The following is a 20,000-nucleotide window of genomic DNA, read 5'->3' as shown; positions in this document are numbered from 1 at the left end:
GATTTGACCCATTATTGGGACGATATTTTCAGGGATGCACCGATACAGATACCGATACCGATACCGGTGTCGGGTTGATACTTCAGAGCACCCCTCCTCGTAATCCTCGATACAGTTCAGCGATTGAAGCAGAATTAAATATCCAACTGCAAAAATGGCGAAATTTGGGTGAAAATTCGCCAAAATCCCCCTTCTTCCTCAAAATATCCAACTTCCTGTTGAGTTTCCAGTTTGTGTGTCAGAGTTTTTCATGTGTGTGTGTGTTGGGGAAACGGGATCTTTTTCCTAATTTCGCAAGCGATGCCGTTGAGCCACTTTTTTAAATTCCTCATTTAAAATTAACACATTTTTCACCAAGTCTGATGTTTCTGCAACTTTTCAAGTACATTTTAACCCTCAAATGCTTTTTTCACATTTTTTTTACTTTTCACAAAAAACGGATCGCCCAAATTACACGAAATCTTCAGCGATGATTTGTTGTCATCCAAGGACCAATTGATTCGATTTTTGGGGTGTTAATGGTTAAAAGTTTTTGAAATAAATCCCCAAAAATGTTTTCCATACAAAGCAGATGAGAGAGGCACCTCATGGAGATCAAAGGAGATCAGCATAATAAAAAAAAAATTATCGGCCTGAATCTCTGATTTTTGTTTAAATCGCTCCCTGCTCATTGTTTTTCACAAATAACCAAACAACAGCGCCACCTCATGGCTCAGCATCGTCAGTACATGTTTTTCATTGTTGGCTTGATGCCAAACGATGCGTTTTCACTTGAAATGTGGCGCAAACGGACCTGAACTTGTGGCTTTTGTGGCAAAAAATGGTAGAATTTGACCTTTTCGGACGGTATTTTAGTGATTTAGTGAACATCAGACGTCTGCATGCGGCTCTCTGAACTTCTCCAAAAATTAAATAAACATTTTAGCTTGTTTTTGTTTCATTTACGCACAAAATTATTTTGGACTTAAAATGGCTTAAAAAAAAAACACGGGACAAATACAATTATGGTATTCAGCTTAAAGCTGTTAAAACACTTTTGTTTTTTTAAACTTAAAAAAGGAGGATTTCTGATGGGGAAAAAATCACAAACACACAGAATTACTTAAACAAATGAGTCCAAATTATTAAAACGACTCAAATGTCAAAATTGTCTTCAGACGCAATGAAATGTTTTCCCTAAATTGTAATTAGCACTTCATAAATGTGACGCGAGACACAGTTTATGTTCATTGATCAAGACGCTAGCAGCTCCGTCAGGAATGTCTCTTTTGGTCATATTCACTCTTTATTAACATTTAATATTCTGTTGATATTCAAACTGAACCGAGTTCACTGAATCCTCTGCGAAAGAGAAAATAGAGAGAATTTGTTCAAATGTGTGGAGACGATGTCAAATAGAAGCAAGTGGAGGAAAACGTCAAGAGTAAAAGTCAAATAATAAAGAGTATTATATTGCGAGAGAGAAAGAGAGCGAGAGAGAGAGAGAGTAAAATTGAGATTTGTGTGGTGTGCGATCTGCAGGCATAATGTCCAGGGCAACAAAAGGGCAGGCGGGCGGAGGGGAACCAGATCTGCCCCGTTTGTCTCCCCAAATGTCCTCTGGGGACCGTCTGGAATAGCCTCCCTTTTCTTCTGCGTCCCTTTCAGCCCCGGAGCCCATCTACATGACAAACAGTGTCACTTTGAAGCCGCCTGTGTCGTCCGTCACTCATCCCTGACCTTTTGCTCCCGCCTCTCATCTTTCTCTTTCTCTCTCTTCGCACAGTAAGTCACTTTTTTTTCTCTCTCTCTCTCTTCTTCTTCCCGTCACTGTCTCCCTTTCATGTCTCGTTGATATCGGCCTCTTTGCTCCAAACAAGCCTCGAGATCAAAGGCGAGGACGTTTCAGTCGATCTTTTGACTTTTGACTTTTATTGTTTGAAGGGAAAAAGACAAAACGTCTCATCAATGACGACTTTGTCACGAGCGTCCACAGTCACTAGTAATTAACCCTGGTAATACGGAACAAATTTGAAGCTCCAATACAATAAGGTTGAACTGTTTGCTAAGCTAGAGCTACGCTCGCTAGAGCGGGACCGAGTTAGCGTCACTAGCCTGTTAGCTCATAGCAATGCTAACTAGCCTATCAGGTAGCAACATCGCTGTGTGGAAACACTGAGCAGGGAGTGTCTCCATGGCAACAGACACTGATCTCCTTTGATCTCTTTGAGGTACCGCTCTCTGGTTGTTGTTTTTTAAATCTATTTGGAAACTGTGAGCCGTTAACGTCCCAAAATCTAATCGATTGGTCCTTGAATGATGACAAATCATCCCTGAAAATGTCATGCAATTCGGGTGACTAGTTTTTTTTTTAAGTTGGTCAAATTCATACATATAAACTAATAAATAAATAAATAAAACCCTGATTAAAAAATTTTATAAATTGTCAGCCATAACATAACGAGGCGAAGGTAAAAAAAAACCCCACTGTATAAACACAGATTAATGCTTTACTAGCACTATTATTATCATTATTCTTATTTTCTTAAATACTTGCTCGGTGTTCAGGTGTAGAAGAAAGGGATAATCAGTGACGCGTGTTCTGGTCGTCTTACCTGGTTGAAGCGCTCCAACCTCTCCTTGACCTCGGCCATAGCGGGGTCCATGCTGCGAACTTTGACCTCTGGGTTCTGCCTCTGGGCGTGCACGCCGTTCCCCACCACTCTGCCCGTGTAGCTGTGAGGACGAGAGGGAGGGGAGGTCAGGGCCTCGGCTTCTAACGGCAGCGACACGCCGCTATCCACGAAACCGCAGCAAATTACGTCGCCATGCAATCGAGACACGAAGGACATTAATCACAGCAAACAAACATTTCACTGTATTTTGCAGCACAAGTTTTAATTAAAATTGACTTTCTGGAGTCATTTTCAGGAGTAAATGTTTGGGTTTTGTGAAAATAGACATTTTAATCACGTATACTCTGGAAGAAAGTTTCAATTTAAAGGTTTATTGGCTCTATTTTACCAATCAGGCCGACTTTAGATTAAATTAATGTATTTGACACCAATCGAAATTAAAACTGACCCTAACCCTAACCTGTGCGTGACCTTTGACCTTTGACCCAGTGTGCTCTCAATGGTCAATGGGACCACTCTTGGATGACGACAAATCAACACTGAAAATCTCATGCAATTCCGACAAATTTTTTTTTCGCAAAAGCCACGTCTCCATGGCAACAGCAGCTGGTCTCTTTTGATCTCTATGAAGCGCCTCTCTCATCCGCTTTGTGTGGGACATTTCGCAGTTTTTGGTTTTCCATGAATCTACACAAAAAGGAAACATGAGTGTCTCTGTCCCACAGTCGGCCCAGCGCTCCTCCTCGACACAAACTAAAAGCCATTAATTAGGCTCTCGCTTGTCAGACGCCGTCATTAATAAAAGCTCCATTAAGCGAAATCTGAGTCAGCCTTGAACCATCAAACGTGGCGAGAATCACTTGATGTGGCTTTTCGCCCCATTTTGACAATATTTTCTGTGGAAGTATCGAATTGGAATTGAAGCAGTGATGCATTAACATGTATTGTATTTTGTTTGTTGCTATATATAAATAAAAAGTAATTAATTAATTAAATATAAAAAAATAAATAATAAAACTAAAAGTACCTACAAATATATATACCATTTAATATTTGTATATATTATTATATAGTGTTGTTTATTATTATTATGATGATTATGATATCACTATTACTTATTATGAATTAATCAATAAATGAAAGACTAAAAGTGCCAACAAATATATACACCATTTAATAATTGTATAAAATAATAAATTGTATTCTGTTTAGTATTATGATATTACTACTGATTATAAATAAATAAATATTCATAATAAATAATCATTCATTAATTCAAATACCAATTTATTTGATGTAAAACAAATTATAATTATACCACTATTACATTTCGTGTTGCACCCATCTGTCAGAATAAAAGTTTGTTTGTTTAAACATAAAAAGAATTGGTAATTTTAATGAAATGCTTTACTTAATCTTAATTTTAATTAATTGACAACACATTTAATTAACTGTTTAATTGTGTATTTATTTATTTTTGGCCACATTTGGTCCCCCATGTTGTTTGAGCTCACACATAATTCAATTCTTACCGTCAAACCTTAAGTTTTTTTTTTTTTTATTCTGCAAATTGTTGATGGCTGTTCAATTTTCCTGTTTATCAATGTGACCAGCTTCTTCTTCTTCTCGGGAACCAAACACTCATTCAAGGCCGTCGTCACAATATTCCTCAATAAGTAGGGTTTTATTTCCGTCCGTCGTTTTTCCAGGGAATCTGAACGGAAGTAAGACGTTGATGTTCCACATTGATGCTAATCTTCCATATGTTGAGGATTTAAGCACACTGCAGAGGAACGACGCGTCCTGGCGTCAAATCAATGGATTCTCCCACCGGCAGTGTGCGGCTGATAAAGTGATTATGGATGGTTTAAGAGTGTGTGTGTGTGTGTGTGTGTGTGTGTGTGTGTGAGATTGCCGGCAATCATAAAAGTGCTGAACCCGAGAATCTGTGGCCGGTGATCTAAGCGGCGTCTCGATAAGGCCGCCGCTGCTTCCGCCTGCTGAGGCGGCACTTTAAACAACATCGGACCCATAAAAATGCACAAAAAAAAAAAAAAACATTTAAAAAATTAAATAACCAACCTAGCGACGAACCGTCTGACGCTGCACATTAACTTCACTTCCAGGTTTTTTTTTTTTGCATTTTACTGTGCATGTGTGGCGTCATTACAAAAAATCAAACAACTGCACCCCCTGGTGGCGTGCTGCAGTACTTCCTACAGACGTTTTCATGCAAAATGCTAAATTTCGAAAACAAAAACGTTGCGTTTTCACTTGAAACGTTGCGTAAACGGCGACCGGCTAAAAACAACACGAAGTCAATCTGTTTGGATTGTTTATCCACCTCCAGAAAAACAAGCTCAACAAGCCCCCCCCCCCGCCCCCCCCCCTCCCCCCCCAAAAAAAGCCATTCAGACTGAAGAGAAATATCATTCGTATTTATAGCTCCGGCCTCTGCGACTGTTTCCGAAGGAACTGACTCGTTCCCTGATGAAGGCGGCATTATCTCCTCTCATCTATCCTGTACGCCTGGAGCTGTGACCTTTGACCCCCCCCCCCACCCCCTCGGGGATGATCTCACATCTGACCCGCGTTGATCTCCAGAGAGCCGGCAGGAACGCCGGCGGGGTCATCGGGCCAGAAAAACAAAAACAAACTATTCATTTTAATGGATTTGAGCAAAAAAAAAAAACAGGCTGTTTACATCCTGACTGTACCGACGCTCACATACATGGGGGGTGGGGGGGGGGGGGGGGTGGGGTGGGGTGGGGGGGCACAGGCTGGCCTCAGGTAAAACTTCATTATATTTCCTGTGTGCTCAGTTTGTGAATAATCAGCGCTGCCTAGCTGGACGCTTTAACAAGCAAACACTCACATGGGATTCAATTAGTTCCATAAATGTGTTGGTTTGTTTTTAAAAAAAAACTGCAGCCAAGGGTCATCGTTCGATTTCCTCACACACATTTTTAAGAGAAACATGAAGCTTCTTTATCTTTGGATTCAGTCTTTTTTATTTTTCTATTTTAACCTCCAGCTTCCAGTTTGTTCAGGTTTATGGCTACGTGGATCTGGAGTAGGATCCATGAAGTCCTCGTTGTCAAGGCGTTTGAGCCGATGTGTTAATTCCCAAGACAAAGAACAGCACCCCCTTGTGGCCTGACATGAAAACTACACCATTTTCCAAGACGCCGCAGACGGACGTAAATATGGACGGCAGTCATAGATATAAAACACTAGATGCCTCACGTCCTGCCGCCCGTGACGAGCCCACAGCGCCGCCATCTTGGATGGGTCAACGGCTCGCACTGAACGTATAGATCAAAGGCTAGAACATCCACAAAAAACATTGGTAGTTCGCTTGCTCGTCCATGTAGAAACACAAGTGATACCCCATTTTAAAGACTTTTTCCCACCTCCCAATAATTGCTTTAAAATTAGGCATTATTTGTGTTGTGAAACGCTGCTTCACAGAGGTGTGGCCTGCTTTGAGGGGGCGTGGCCTGCTTTGAGGGGGCGTGGTCAGCTTCTTATCGGATTATTGAGCCGTCGCGCAGGAAAAGCGTTAATTTCGGCCGCTGGCTGACGTCGCTGGCGAATTTCCCCCTCGTTCTTAAAAAAAAGGCAGTGTGGAGGCACGATTCTACGTCTCATCTCTAGACGTACAAACTCTGTCCTGTTGCTATTTGTGGAAAAATTCCCTGAGCCTGGACGGAGCTGCACGGCGCTCAGAGCCTGACATTTTGCTCAGGGAAGTTCAAACGGTAGTAAACAGTTGCGTCAAACGGAATCAATTAGACTCTAACATGAGTGCAAGACGACTCTTTGTGATGTCGTCCTCCAGTTTATTGAATCGACGACCGCAGAGGTAATTCAGCGTCGTCTTGAAATAAGCCCCGCGAGTCAGAATATTACGAGGTATTATGTTAAAGGCTGGGCTTATAGGGCAGGCGTGTCAAACACATTAGCGTCGAGCAGGATTTCATCTGGAGCGGTAAAATACGAGCCGTAATGACCTTTAGATTTAAACTTTGAAGATCCTCTTTGATGTAGTGTGTAGAGTATACGTGACGAAAATGTCGACATTATAACAAAGAACTAAACGTTTAACACAGATAATGAGTGCAATCGCAACATAAAGACAATTTAATGGTTATTTCTGGTGCAAAATGGAGGGAAAATTAGGAATTATGTTGGGTTTTTTTTACAAACTGCATCGTTTGCTACTCTTAAAGGGGCCATATTATGTAAAACTCACTTCCTAAAAGTTTTCCCAGCAGTAATAATCGTCTCCACACCTGGAACGACGCCCCAGAAGTGAAGAAAGTGTATCCTCCCTCTCTCTCTTTTAAAAAAGTGTGTTGCTCCCAGCAGCCAATCAGAAATCAAACCCTATATAGTGTCATCAGGAGGTTCAGCCAATCACAATCAAGGTAGGCTCCCCCCCCCCTTTGACTCCTCCCACAATCAGGCAGCTCTGCTCTGGCACATGGCGCCACGAGAGGAAGTACTTCCTCCATCTTCCCGGCGTGTGTGTGGGCGGAGCCAGTCCAGCTCACACAGACACAGCAGATTCTGAACGCAGCTCCTAGGATCTGATATTGGGTTTTTTTTTCTTCGCATTTTTGTTTCAGAAAAAGTTCCACGCAACTTAAAAAGAACAGAAATCTCAGCCAAAAAAATATTGGAAAATATTAATTGCGATAAAACAACAGAGGATATGATGTAACCGTCTCTGCCGCTTCTGTTCCGCGTTGAATTGTTTTATTTATTAATTTATTTTTAACAATGAAAAAAAAAAAAGTAAAAATGGCCGAAATGAGTCAAACAGATGTATAAGTTTACAAAACGGTAAAGTTACAATTCTGTGCTTTAAACACATTTACAGGTCATTTGATCGCTTGTTATTGGACAATTCTACGAAATGAGTATAAATCTGCTTAAAGTTGCAGGAGAAAAACTGAGGTGGGGGGTGGGGTGGGGTGGGGGGGGGGGGGGTGGTTGGGGTGGGTGTTTGTGGACGGCGGCGATCTTTACGAGCAACATGTTGAACCTGTCGGGTCGTTTTGTTCTGAAAGGCCAGAGCGCTCTCACACACTGCCATTCGCCCGACGACAAACCCCAAGGGTGGGGGGGGGATTACGCAACGTGCACACACACGCACACACACAAACACACACGCACACTAAAAGGGTTTGTCTTCAATCGTAAACACGGGGAACAAATATGTCAAACAATAAGAAATGTGCTTGTTTAGTTTTGAAATGAAGCTTTGTGAGCAGAGGAATCATGAGATCAACCATCAGAGGTCGTCTGTCGGCCAGGAGGCCGAACACTGGGCCTCTTATTCTACCCCCCACCCCCCCAACCCCCCCCCCCAACACACACACACTTAGCTAAAACCTGTTTTTTAAAATAAATAAAAAATATATATAAAAAAAAGTAATCCTGCAAAAACCTGGATTAGATGTAAACACGTTTATATAATAATTCATTGCAGGCGTGTTTCAGTTCAAACATCTTGCGCAATCTGTCTCACTCACACACACACACACACACACACACACACACACACACACACACACACACACACACACACACACACACACACACACACACACACACACACACACACACACACACACACACACACACACACACACACACACACGTAATAAACATATCAAATCCCTTCTCCAATAATAAATACTTATATTTTATATTTTTTTTTCTGTATTAAGAGTAGATTGTATTATATATGTAAATATAACTAAGAATGTTATTTAATATAGAAGTTGTATATACATACACACATATATGAATAGTACAATATAATATATACTTTATTACGAGTAGTTTGTATTATATATGCAATTAAAGCTGTAAGAATGTTATTTAATATAGAAGATATATATATATATATATATATATATATATATATATACACTTCATGTGAATGTATTTAATGCATTACATAAAAGGAGGAATACAATGAATGAATACATATATGTATGTATGTGTATATATGCACATATATGAATGTATGTGTATATTGAAATAACTTAGATTAGATTAAATAACATTCTTAGCTATACAGAAAGTATATATTATATTTATATATGTGTATATATACACAGACATATATATGGTTGTCTATATATGTATATATACATATATACACATATATACATAACCATAAATAAAGACTACATTTCAAGTTTTATGTCATGTGAAACACAAAATTGTAAAAATCTTTTCAAGAAATCTTGAAAATAAGATTAAATTTTTTTAAATCTAGATTTTACTGTGAAATCAAGGTCTTAAAAATGAGTAAGCAACTTTTTAAAACAAGCTCAAATCATCCATCACGTCTAAAAAAAAAAAAAAAAAACGCAGTGGTTTGCAGTGCGGTTTCCTGACTTGAGGATCAGATCGTCTGAACGAGTCGTTTTATTGTGGCGGGACGAAGGGACAAATGACGAATTCAAACCTTTAACTGAGACGTCTCGTCCCGGCGAGACACAAACCTAACGGACGTTCAGGCTTTGACAAAACGTTCCGAGTTCTACTGCTTGGAAATAAATAAAATTTAAAAAAATAAAATGAAAGCCTCAAATGTGAAGTGGAACTGCTCAGACTCACTCCAGATTTGATTTAATGGTTTCCACCGCGGGAAGCAGAACGTTTGTCCACCGGAGCTGCAGCAGCGAGACTCGGAGTTCCGTCTCACTTCATGTCTTGAGGAGTTCAGCGAGGCGGAGGGATTTCCTGGAAGTGGCTTCAAAAGCCCAGCCAGGAATTCCGTCATGCTTTTATTTTCTCTCTCCCGCAGCCTGGAAGGCCGACGGACGGCGGCTCGGTTCCTCGTTCACACGGCACCCCCCCAGTCCATATTCTCCTGGGACTCGGTGCTTTTATTTTGACAGTCATCGGAAAAAATCCAATATGGTGCTTTTATTGTGAGAGTCACCATAAAAAAATCCAACTCTGAATTATTATTTTGAGTCATCGTAATAATCCAATTGGTGCTTTAATTTTGACAGTCACCATAATAATCCAACTTGGTGCTTTTATTTTTTTACAGTCACAATAATAATCCAACTTTGTGCTTTTATATTTTTACAGTCACTATAATAATCCAACTTGGTGCTTTTATTTTGACAGTCACTATAATAATCCAGCTTGGTGCTTTTATTTTGACAGTCACCATAATAATCCAACTTGGCGCTTTTATTTTTTACAGTCACTATAATAATCCAACTTGGTGCTTTTATTTTGACAGTCACTATAATAATCCAACTTGTTGCTTTTATTTTGACAGTCACCATAATAATACAACTTGGTACTTTTATTCTGACTGACTATAAATATACAACTTGGTGCTTTTATTTTGACAGTCACTATAATAATACAACTTGGTGCTTTTATTTTGACAGTCACTATAATAATACAACTTGGTGCTTTTATTTTTTTACAGTCACAATAATAATCCAACTTGGTGCTTTTATTTTGACAGTCACCACAATAATAATTCAACTTCTGTCCACCAGAATATTCCGTGTTCTCCCAGTTGTTAAAGTTTAGATGCGTTTGTTTGTTCTCGTCCGATTTCATTACAAAAACAAACAACAGCGCCGACTAGTGGCCTGACAGGAAAACTACATTATGTTCAACGTTTCTGCTGTTGCCGTGGAAACAAAACTTTTCTGAAACTAAAATGAGAAAAAAAAACCAACAACAACATTTCCATTTAATACGACGTGGAGTAAAAACAAGCCCAAAGATAAACACGATGTCACACAGGATCAAAGCACCAACTGCTCAAGCACATCAATCAAGACGGAAACTACAAAGTAAAGTAGTAAAGTAAACGATACAGGCGGACTAAAAATACCTGAAATCTATCTTATTGATTGAAGTATGTTGATTTTTCTTTAACCAGCGTAATTAAAACGAGGACAAAGTGAGACGCGTTGGAAGTCGTTCTGATCGTTTCACACTCGTGACTCATCGCTGAGAAACTCTCTAAACTCGTTTTCTCAACATAACGAAGCCCAACTTTGTTTTTGTTCTTTTCCCACAGTCCTTTGAAACCAGTCTGAACGCACAACCTCGCTTTGTTTTGTTTCTCATGCAAGCCTGAGCAAAAACTCATGTAAATTCAAAATAAATGTCCAAAAAAACCAAAAGAAAACTGCAAATATGACAACACGTGAGTTTACGCCAGAATTAGTGAAGGAGTTGTTTTTGTACTTTTACTTTTTTGCCAAGAGAAACAACTTTTTCAACGGATCTGAGTCACTTCGTTCGTATGAGAAAGGCGGAACAGACTTTCCATGAATGACGATACGAGTTCTTTTGAAGATCGACGCCCCGTTTACACAAAAACGCTCTTTTTCCACTTTGAGGCTCCATTTACTCAATGACTGTCAAAATAAAAGTACCAAGTTGGATTGTTTTTACGGTGACTGTCAAAATAAAAGTACCAAGTTGGATCGTTATTACGGTGACTGTCAAAATAAAAGTACCAAGCTAGATTATTATTACGGTGACTGTCAAAATAAAACCACCAAGTTGGATTTTTTATTACGGTGACTGTCAAAATAAAACTACCAAGTTGGATCATTATTACGGTGACCGTCAAAATAAAACCACTAAGTTGTATCGTCATTATGGTGACTGTCAAAATAAAAGCACCAAGTTGGATTATTATGGTGACTGTCAAAATAAAAGCACCAAGTTGGATTGTTATTATGGTGACTGTCAAAATAAAAGCACCAAGTTGGATTGTTATTACGGTGACTGTCAAAATAAAAGCACCAAGTTGGATTGTTATTACGGTGACTGTCAAAATAAAAGCACCAAGTTGGATTGCTATTACAGTGACTGTCAAAATAAAACTACCAAGTTGGATCGTTATTACGGTGACTGTCAAAATAAAACTACCAAGTTGGATCGTTGTTACGGTGACTGTCAAAATAAAACTACCAAGTTGGATCATTATTACGGTGACTGTCAAAATAAAAGCACCAAGTTGGATTGTTATTGCCGTGACTCCAGCAGGAAAGAAGCACGTTTCCATGACTGAATCATTCAAGTTTATTTTGGTGGGTTTGACCAGAGGAGCAGACAGATATTCTGGTTTCGCACCGACGGAGGAAAAAACTTCCAAAACAAAACAAAAACAGAAAACAGCTGTTTCTGGTGGTTGTGGTTGTGCTGGACTTCCTCCCCCCCCCCCCCACCCCCGCTGGTCTGTGCTGCTCTGCCACGTCTCAAGATCCCCGGAGCGACTCTACCGCTGGAGCTCTATAGAGCAGCAGCTCCACGGTGCAAATTACTAGAAAACTAAAAACAAACCTGCTGCAAAAGCTGCGCCTAGATCTATAGAACTAGAAGTAAAAACAGGATAATGAGTGCAGAAGCTACTGACGTTAGCAGCAGGAGGAGCGGGGCCATAGACCTATAGAACTAGAAGCTACTGACACTAGCAGGAGGAGCAGGGCCATAGACCTATAGAACTAGAAGTTACTGACGCTAGCAGGAGAAGCAGGGCCATAGACCTATAGAACTAGAAGCTACTGACACTAGCAGGAGGAGCAGGGCTATAGACCTATAGAACTAGAAGCTACTGACGTTGGCAGCAGGAGGAGCAGAGCCATAGACCTATAGAACTAGAAGCTACTGATGCTAGCAGCAGGAAGAGCAGGGCCATAGACCTATAGAACTAGAGTAATATATAGGTTTATGAGTGTGGAAGCTGGATGATGCTAGCAGCTGGAGAGAGCAGTGCCACAGATCTATAGAACTAGAATTAAATAGTCTATGAGGGCAGAAGCTACTGACACTAGCAGCAGGAGTAGGGACATAGGCCTATAGAACTAGAATTAATTAGCTTCATGAGTGCAGAAGCTACTGACGCGAGCAGCAGGAAGAGCAGGGCCATAGACCTACAGAACTAGAATTATATTGAGGTTTTTGAGTGCAGAAGCGACTGACGCTAGTAGCAGGAAGAGCAGGGAAATAGACCTATAGAACTAGATTTATATCGAGGTTTACGAGTGTGGAAGCTAGATGACGCTAGCAGCAGGAAGAGCAGGGCCATAGACCTATAGAACTAGAAGCTACTGACGCTAGCAGCAGGAGGAGCAGAGCCATAGACCTATAGAACTAGAAGCTAATGATGCTAGCAGCAGGAGGAGCAGAGCCATAGACCTATAGAACTAGAAGCTAATGATGCTAGCAGCAGGAGGAGCAGGGCCATAGACCTATAAAACTAGAATTATATGGAGGTTTATGAGCTGGAAACTACGTCTAAAGTTCTATGTGCTCTGTCTTCTGTGTTTGTGGTGTGTCTGGTGAGTCACAGCGCCCCTACAGGCCTGGCAGGTGAACTACATGGCCTGAAGCCGAGTTCACAGTGACGTGTGGACGGAGGTTTTTTAGTAGAAGGCCGGGGGAGAAAAAATATTTTTTTCTCGTCATGTGGACGAAGCCTCAGTTTCATCCCATCTATTAAGGCCGACTTCCTCTCATTTGTGTGTTTTCCCAGCGAGCCGATGTGGTGAAACGTCGGCTCTTCTGGCCGAAGATAAAACGGGCGACCGTTTGGTTTTCGGTGGCGACAGAATCTGGGATCTCCTGAAGAATGACGACCACGAAGCTGAGAGTCGTCCACTTCTGGGATTCTCATTCGGAGAAAAAAGAAGGAAGACACGTTTGGTTTTAAGAGACAAAAAGCAAATAAAAAGACGCCGACAAGCGAGTCACGTCCCCGATTCATGTTCGTTCTCCACGCCGTCGGCTTGTCTCGTTTAACGAATCATTTGAACGGCGATCGATTCGGCTCGCAATCGGTGGGACAAAAACAAACAAACAAACAAAAAAACTGCACGGAGCTGAATTAATTCGGTATTAAGTGACTTCCCTCCACTTCCTCCCTTCGTCTTCCAGAGCCGGCCGGCCGCCGTCACTTTAAATACTTCAATAATAATGGGAAAAAAACAAACCAAAAAAAAACCCCAAACAAAAAAAGCACAAACAAAAAACAAAAAAAGCAAAAAAAAATAACAAAAAAAGTAAAACAAAAAGCCAAGCAAACCAAACAAAATAGTAAAAAAAAAAGAAAAAAACAAACAAAAAACAAAAACAAAAAAAGCAACAAAAAAACCCCCAAAAAACCAAACAAAAAAACCCCCAAACATTAAAAAAAAAGTAAAAAAAAACCACCAAAAAAGCAAAAAAACCAAACAAAAAAAGCAAAAAAAAACAAACAAACAAAAAAGCAAAAAACAAAACAAATAAAGCAAAAAAAACAACAAAAAAGCACACAACAAAAAACCCCACCAAAAAAGCACAAAAACAACAAAAAAAGCACAAAAAACCCCAAAACACTACTTTGTCAATCAGAGGAGAAACTTTAGTTTCCTGACTCGTCGTGGTTTGACAAGACGCTTCAACACTGCGCCCTGGTGGCCGCTGCTGTGTACTGCAGCGTCCCCGACCCGCTCCTTCCAAAGCATCTGGAAGTGATTCCGTGTAATTTCACAGTAAGCTGGGAGTCACCCTGCAAGTAAATCTGAGTTTAACAAGATCAGCTCATTTGTTTTTGATTCGAGTCTCAAACGGGGGATTTACTTTTTCTTTTTTTTTCTTTTTTAAAGTGGAAGCCTTCCACCTCCATCAGCCCGTCTTTTATCATGTTTATTAAACGGGAGGATTGCCGCCGTCCCTATTAGAGGGACCCTGAAGTGCGAAACCGCCGAGTCTACTGAGCATGTGCAGAAGAACTACAAGGGGGCGGAGCCAGAGCGCTTTTCAAAAAAGTTGCATATTCGGTAAACAGACGCCCTAAAATGTCACATTGCATTGCTTTTCTTGCACTTTTAGACTTCACACAATTTTTTTTATCTCTTTTTATCGGCTACTCTTGTTTCTATTTAACGTTTCCTTCACGCCTGTACTTGTGTTTAAAGCACGTTTTAAATAAGGGTTGTATTGTATTTTATCTCTGGCCTTGCTAAAGGAACATTTAAAACAAATTAAGTTGATCTTCTCTTATCGTCACGACACGTAATTCTTTACATCTTCCTCCCTTTGAGCGCATTCATTGCGTCTCAAGACGGACGGAAACACATCTCAGCTCTATTGCTTTGCAGCTTTAATATAAAATAATATAAAACCTTTAAAGAAAATATAGATTTTTTTTTTTTAAGTATTCGACGACAATGCAACACGTTTCCAGATATTTCACTGTATTTTCCCCACCAGAATGTTTAATTTAAATTGGCTTTACTTTGATGTTCTAGTAAATTCAATCATTTGGTTTTTTGCAAAATTAGACATTTTCCTCATATATTTTCTGCGCCACAGCAATGAAAAAATTCAAAGTTTAAATCTAAAGGCTATTATGGAACCATTTTACCCGGTCAGCATCAGAAAGCAGGATAAAAACTTTTAAAAACACTGGATAACTTTTTTTTCCCTCTCTTTTTTCTTATGTACTCGTTTTATTTAAAGCATTTAAAAAATATGTATATATGGACTTGTGTCTGAACAACATGCATACAAAAAGCCAAATATGTCAGTTTGGAGTGTAATTAATTAAACTTAACCTTCATGTTTTACAAAAAATATATACTTTAATGAGGAATGTGGTACTCAGAGGTACTTCAGGTACTCAGAGTCTAAAAACGTGCAGCTGCACAACTTATCGCAGAGGAACTAAAACAATTTAATACAACAAAATTGTAAAATTACTTGTTTTTTTTTTTACTTTCAGTGTTGCGTCACTTCCACCCTTTCACCAGTAGGTGGAGGCATTGTTGAGTTTATGCTTCACAGGAGTCCTGTTAGACAGCAGGTTCACGAGAGAGAGAGAGCGAGAGAGAGAGAGAGAGCGAGAGAGAGAGAGACAGAGAGACAGAGAGAGAGAGAGAGAGAGAGAGAGAGAGAGAGACTGTCTCAGTCAGGAAAGTATAAATGTATGTAAATGAGGTCAGCAAGTAAAAGAACTATTATTAAACGACGATATAAAATAAAGTAAATAAGAGAGAGAAGAGCTCGTCTGGAGTGATGAGTCTCCAGCCACATGCTGCCAGACATGCCGAGAAGGTTACAGATATCTGAGGTGGGGGGGGAGGGGGAGGGGGAGGGTGCAGACAAGGGCAGGCGGGGGCAGGTCCAGGAGGGTGAAGCCTGTTCCCCCCCCCCCGGAGTGCAGACAAGATCCCAGCACCTGTTAGTCTGTCGCTGGCGTTGAACCGGTGACCTGATGGTTATTTGGCAGGTCTGGCTGTCTGGAGGGGGGGGGGGGGGGGGGGTCACTGGGGCCGTGGACACACCACGACGCCGTTTCATGTAACCTGGCCGATCAAATGGCATTTTAGGATCATGAAATTTGTTTGTTTATTTTTAAAAACCTGCTTCAACGTCGCTTCAACAAGGCCACATCGGAGGATGAAGGAAGGAAGGAAGGAAGGGAAGAAGGGAAGAAGGGAAGAAGGAAAGAAGGAAAGAAGGAAAGAAGGAAAGAAGGAAAGGTTGCCGTGCAAATGTGAAACTTTGGAAGCGTTTTCACCAGAAATGCTTAATTTCAGAAAAGCCTTTTTAAAATGTATTTAGTGGTTTGTGTGTATGTGTGTGTGTCTTAAAAACTTTTTCGCAAAAAAACTCATTTGCATGAAACTTTTTGAAATGATTCATCATCATGCAAGGATCAGTCCTTTAGATTTCAGGACGTAAACAGCAAACCATTTCACAATTTAAAAAAAGTCAAACAAACTTTGTATACAAAGCGGATGATAGAGGCGCCTCAGAGATCAAAGGAGATCTTAGACTTAGACTTTCTTTGTTGTCATTGCACAGTACATCACACATGGAGACGCTCCCTGCTCAGCGTTTCCACACAGCGATGTAGCTACCTGATAGGCTAACGGCTATCAAGCTAGCCACGCTAACTCGGTCCCCGCAACTTAATGTGGCGTTGGCGGAGGTCTGCCGCTCTACCGAGCGTAGCTCTAGGTTCTAGATGAAGGCATCAAAATGTACAAAAGCGTCGTGAGACGGACCCGCGTACAGAGTAAAGAGGGTTCATGAGGGTGTTGAGTGAGGGAGGTCAAAGGTCAGATTCTCTGCTGCCACACACACACACACACACACACACACACACACACACACACACACACACACACACACACACACACACACACACACACACACACACACACACACACACACACACACACACACACACACGGAGACATACGAGATCATTTGGAGGATGGCGAGATGATGAGTCAGCTGGATTTATTTATTTATTTTTAAAAACCTGCTTCAACGTCGCTTCAACAAGGCCACATCAAAGGAAGGAAGGAAGGACAGAAGGACAGAAGGAAAGAAAAGAAAGAAAGAAAGAAAGAAAGAAAGAAGGAAGGAAAGAAAGAAGGAAGGAAAGAAGGAAGGAAAGAAGAAAGAAAGAAAGAAAGAAGGAAAGAAAGAAGAAAGAAAGGAAAGAAGAAAGAAGGAAAGAAGGAAAGAAGAAAGAAAGAAGGAAGGAAGAAAGGAAAGAAAAGAAAGAAGGAAGGAAGGAGGGAAGGAAGGAAGGAAAGAAGGAAGGAAGGCAGGAAGGAAGGAAAGAAGGAAAGAAGGAAGGAAAGAAGGAAAGAAGGAAGGAAGGAAAGAAGGAAGGAAGGAAAGAAGGAAGGAAGGAAGGAAGGAAGGAAAGAAGGAAGGAAGGATGGCGAGATGATGAGTCAGCTGGAACTGACACCAGAATAACATATACGGGATTATCTGTGGCGATGTTGTGCAGAACCGCCGGCGGGGGAGGGGGGGGGAGGAGGAGGAGGAGGAGGAGGAGGAGGGCGACGGCGTCGCCGGCAGGAAGACGAAGGCCAGAGGTCAGCGAGCCGTTATCCAAATGAAGTCAGGCAGATGGCAGCATTGACAAACACACGGAGGAAACGGCCTTCCTGGCAGGAACCCCAGGCGGAGCGGCCATGTTGGCCGGCAGCAGCCTCATCCGTCAATCAGCCTCGCGTCTCTCAGGGTCCTCATCGTCCTCCAAAAACATTTCCACAGATTGGAAACGATCCCGGGGATAGAAACACTGCGTTCCTTTCACAACTTCTGCAGCGTCGTCGTACGAAACTAAAAGATTAACTGACCCAGTCCAAAATACTGAATTGAACAAACTTTATATTTAACCAGTTATGGATTTTTGAGTCATCATTTTTGAAATTACTCTTCAGTTCAGGACCAAACATTCCGTATTTTCCGGACTTTTCTCCAACGCTTTGAACTTAACGGGCTTCAAAGTTGCCAGATTCTACTTCCGCATGTAGATACCTGCTGTTTTTTCTCCAAAACTTGTCTTAAAAGTGACATTTGTCTCGTCCTGCTTCCTGGTCCGGAGCTCCAGCAGCTGACTGCCAATTAAGTGATGCGTTCAGGTGCATCACGTAAACTACAGCGCTGGACTCCGTGGCTAAAGGAATCTTCCTCCTCAGAATCACAAATAACCGATAAAATACTTTATCAAGACATAAAACGCTTGCCGATTAAGTGTCTGTCTCTCCGTCTGTCTGCAGCTTCGCAGCAGGAGCACGAGGCACAAAACACTTTCCAGCTCTATGAAAGACAGATTTGTGAGAATTGATGAAAATATGATCAATCGCCGTGTTCCTGCAGTGAAATTCCTGCCCTGTTACAACGTGGATGCCTGCAATATATCGTCAAGTGAGGCTTATATATGTTTTGGTTTATTTATGTATTTAATTTTTAAATTTTGCAGCTCCAGCTTTTTAAAACATTTTTTTTAATTTTGTGGGTGCCGTTTAAATTCAGATGCGCTCTATATTGTGGAAAATATGGTATACAAAATACATATACATACAAAAAAGGGTATAAGGGTATAATCATCTATCCACTCATCTGTAATCTATTTATCCACACACAATAAGTACTTATTAAAAAAGTACATAAATCTATACCCTTTACAGCATTATAACATTACATTGCTAGCCAGACATACTGTACATATATATATATATACATACATACACATATACATATATACATAGTATATAGTATATACATATACACATATACATATATACATATACACATATATAGTATATAGTATATACATATACACATATATAGTATATAGTATATACATATACACATATACATATATATAGTATATACATATACACATATACATATATATATAGTATATAGTATATACATATACACATATACATATACATATATATATAGTATATAGTATATACATATACACATATATAGTATATACATATACACACATATATATAAGAGGGATTTAATTTCCATGAAAACAAAGTTATGTCTTGATAAGAAAAATATTAATACTTGTTTACTTATTGCTCCTCTCTTCCTTCCAGGTCTTTTAAGAAATTTACCCCACTTCTCCTTTTTGCACAAAATAAAATATTTTAAATAAGCTTAATTATTGATTTCAGTTTCCCCGCTGCATTAAAAAAAAAAAAAAATCTCTTCCACATCGAGAGTTTGAAGCTTTAAAAAAAACAATATTTGTTTGAAGTGCGGCCTTGAACTCCCCTCTCAGAAACGCCACATAAACATTTCTAGTAGTTCCATCAGGACACTGAAGTGGATCCAGAGTCTGAATCTTCATATTGGCCTCTGTTTACTCACCGAGTGTGTTTTAAAGTGCTGCTCGCAGTTTATAAATCACTCAACAGACACGGAGCCAAAACTACATTTCTGATTTGCTTGGAAACAAAAAAAAAAGGAAAAGAAAAATCAGATAAATAATAACTGGGGCGGCGCCTGGACTTCCCACTGATCCAGATTCTATTGTTTTCCTTCGTCACGTTCGTGTTGAGATGTAAAAGCTGCTCTCTTCTGGGCTCCACATTCCTTCGCCTCTCGCTTTTTAAAAATGTCATTTCACAACACCTCCACAGAAAAGCCTCCATCCCTCCAGTTTTGACTTTTTTCAATCCGTCTTGGAAACGTTTGCGTTTCCTTTTGTCCTTCAATTCAACTTTCCCCTCCTGAGCCAAAAGAACTGAATTCAATTTGACAAGCATGAAGAGTTTGTACTTAAACCAAAAGATTACCAGGAAACATGTCAATATGTTTGTGATTTTTTTTTTTTTTTATGTGGTTCAGCAACAGGTTAGAACCTTTAGTAAACCCTAAAACTCAACTTTTAATCCTGAGACTATTAAATTTGACAATTACAGAGGAACCAACAGGTTGATTTTACGACTAAAACGTCAAAATAAAATGCGTCTCTCACAAATACACACTCGGCCTCATCGTCTGCTTCAGGTCGTTGAGCTTTAAAGTGAAATTTTTTTTTTTTTTACAATTTCG

At 40.1% G+C, this 20,000-nt stretch overlaps 2 protein-coding genes across 3 annotated transcripts in view; one reads left to right on the top strand and one right to left on the bottom strand.

Moving 5' to 3' along the window:
• The window catches only part of LOC308135371 (uncharacterized protein), a 432,222-nt gene that overhangs the window by 42,392 nt on the left and 369,830 nt on the right, over window positions 1-20,000 (top strand). The window lies entirely within an intron of this gene.
• Window positions 1-20,000, bottom strand: part of gpc5c (glypican 5c) — a gene marked incomplete at its 3' end in the record, with an annotated part of 119,758 nt that overhangs the window by 30,173 nt on the left and 69,585 nt on the right. The window contains exon 7 of the mRNA XM_080502953.1: window positions 2,595-2,715. Coding sequence (XP_080359079.1) covers window positions 2,595-2,715 — 121 coding nt within the window. The remainder of the gene's footprint in view (window positions 1-2,594; window positions 2,716-20,000) is intronic.

This window comes from Blennius ocellaris (assembly GCF_963422515.1).
Source record: "Blennius ocellaris genome assembly, chromosome: 10".
Classification (NCBI taxonomy): Eukaryota; Metazoa; Chordata; class Actinopteri; order Blenniiformes; family Blenniidae; genus Blennius; species Blennius ocellaris.
This window is presented reverse-complemented; position numbering and strand designations above follow the sequence as displayed.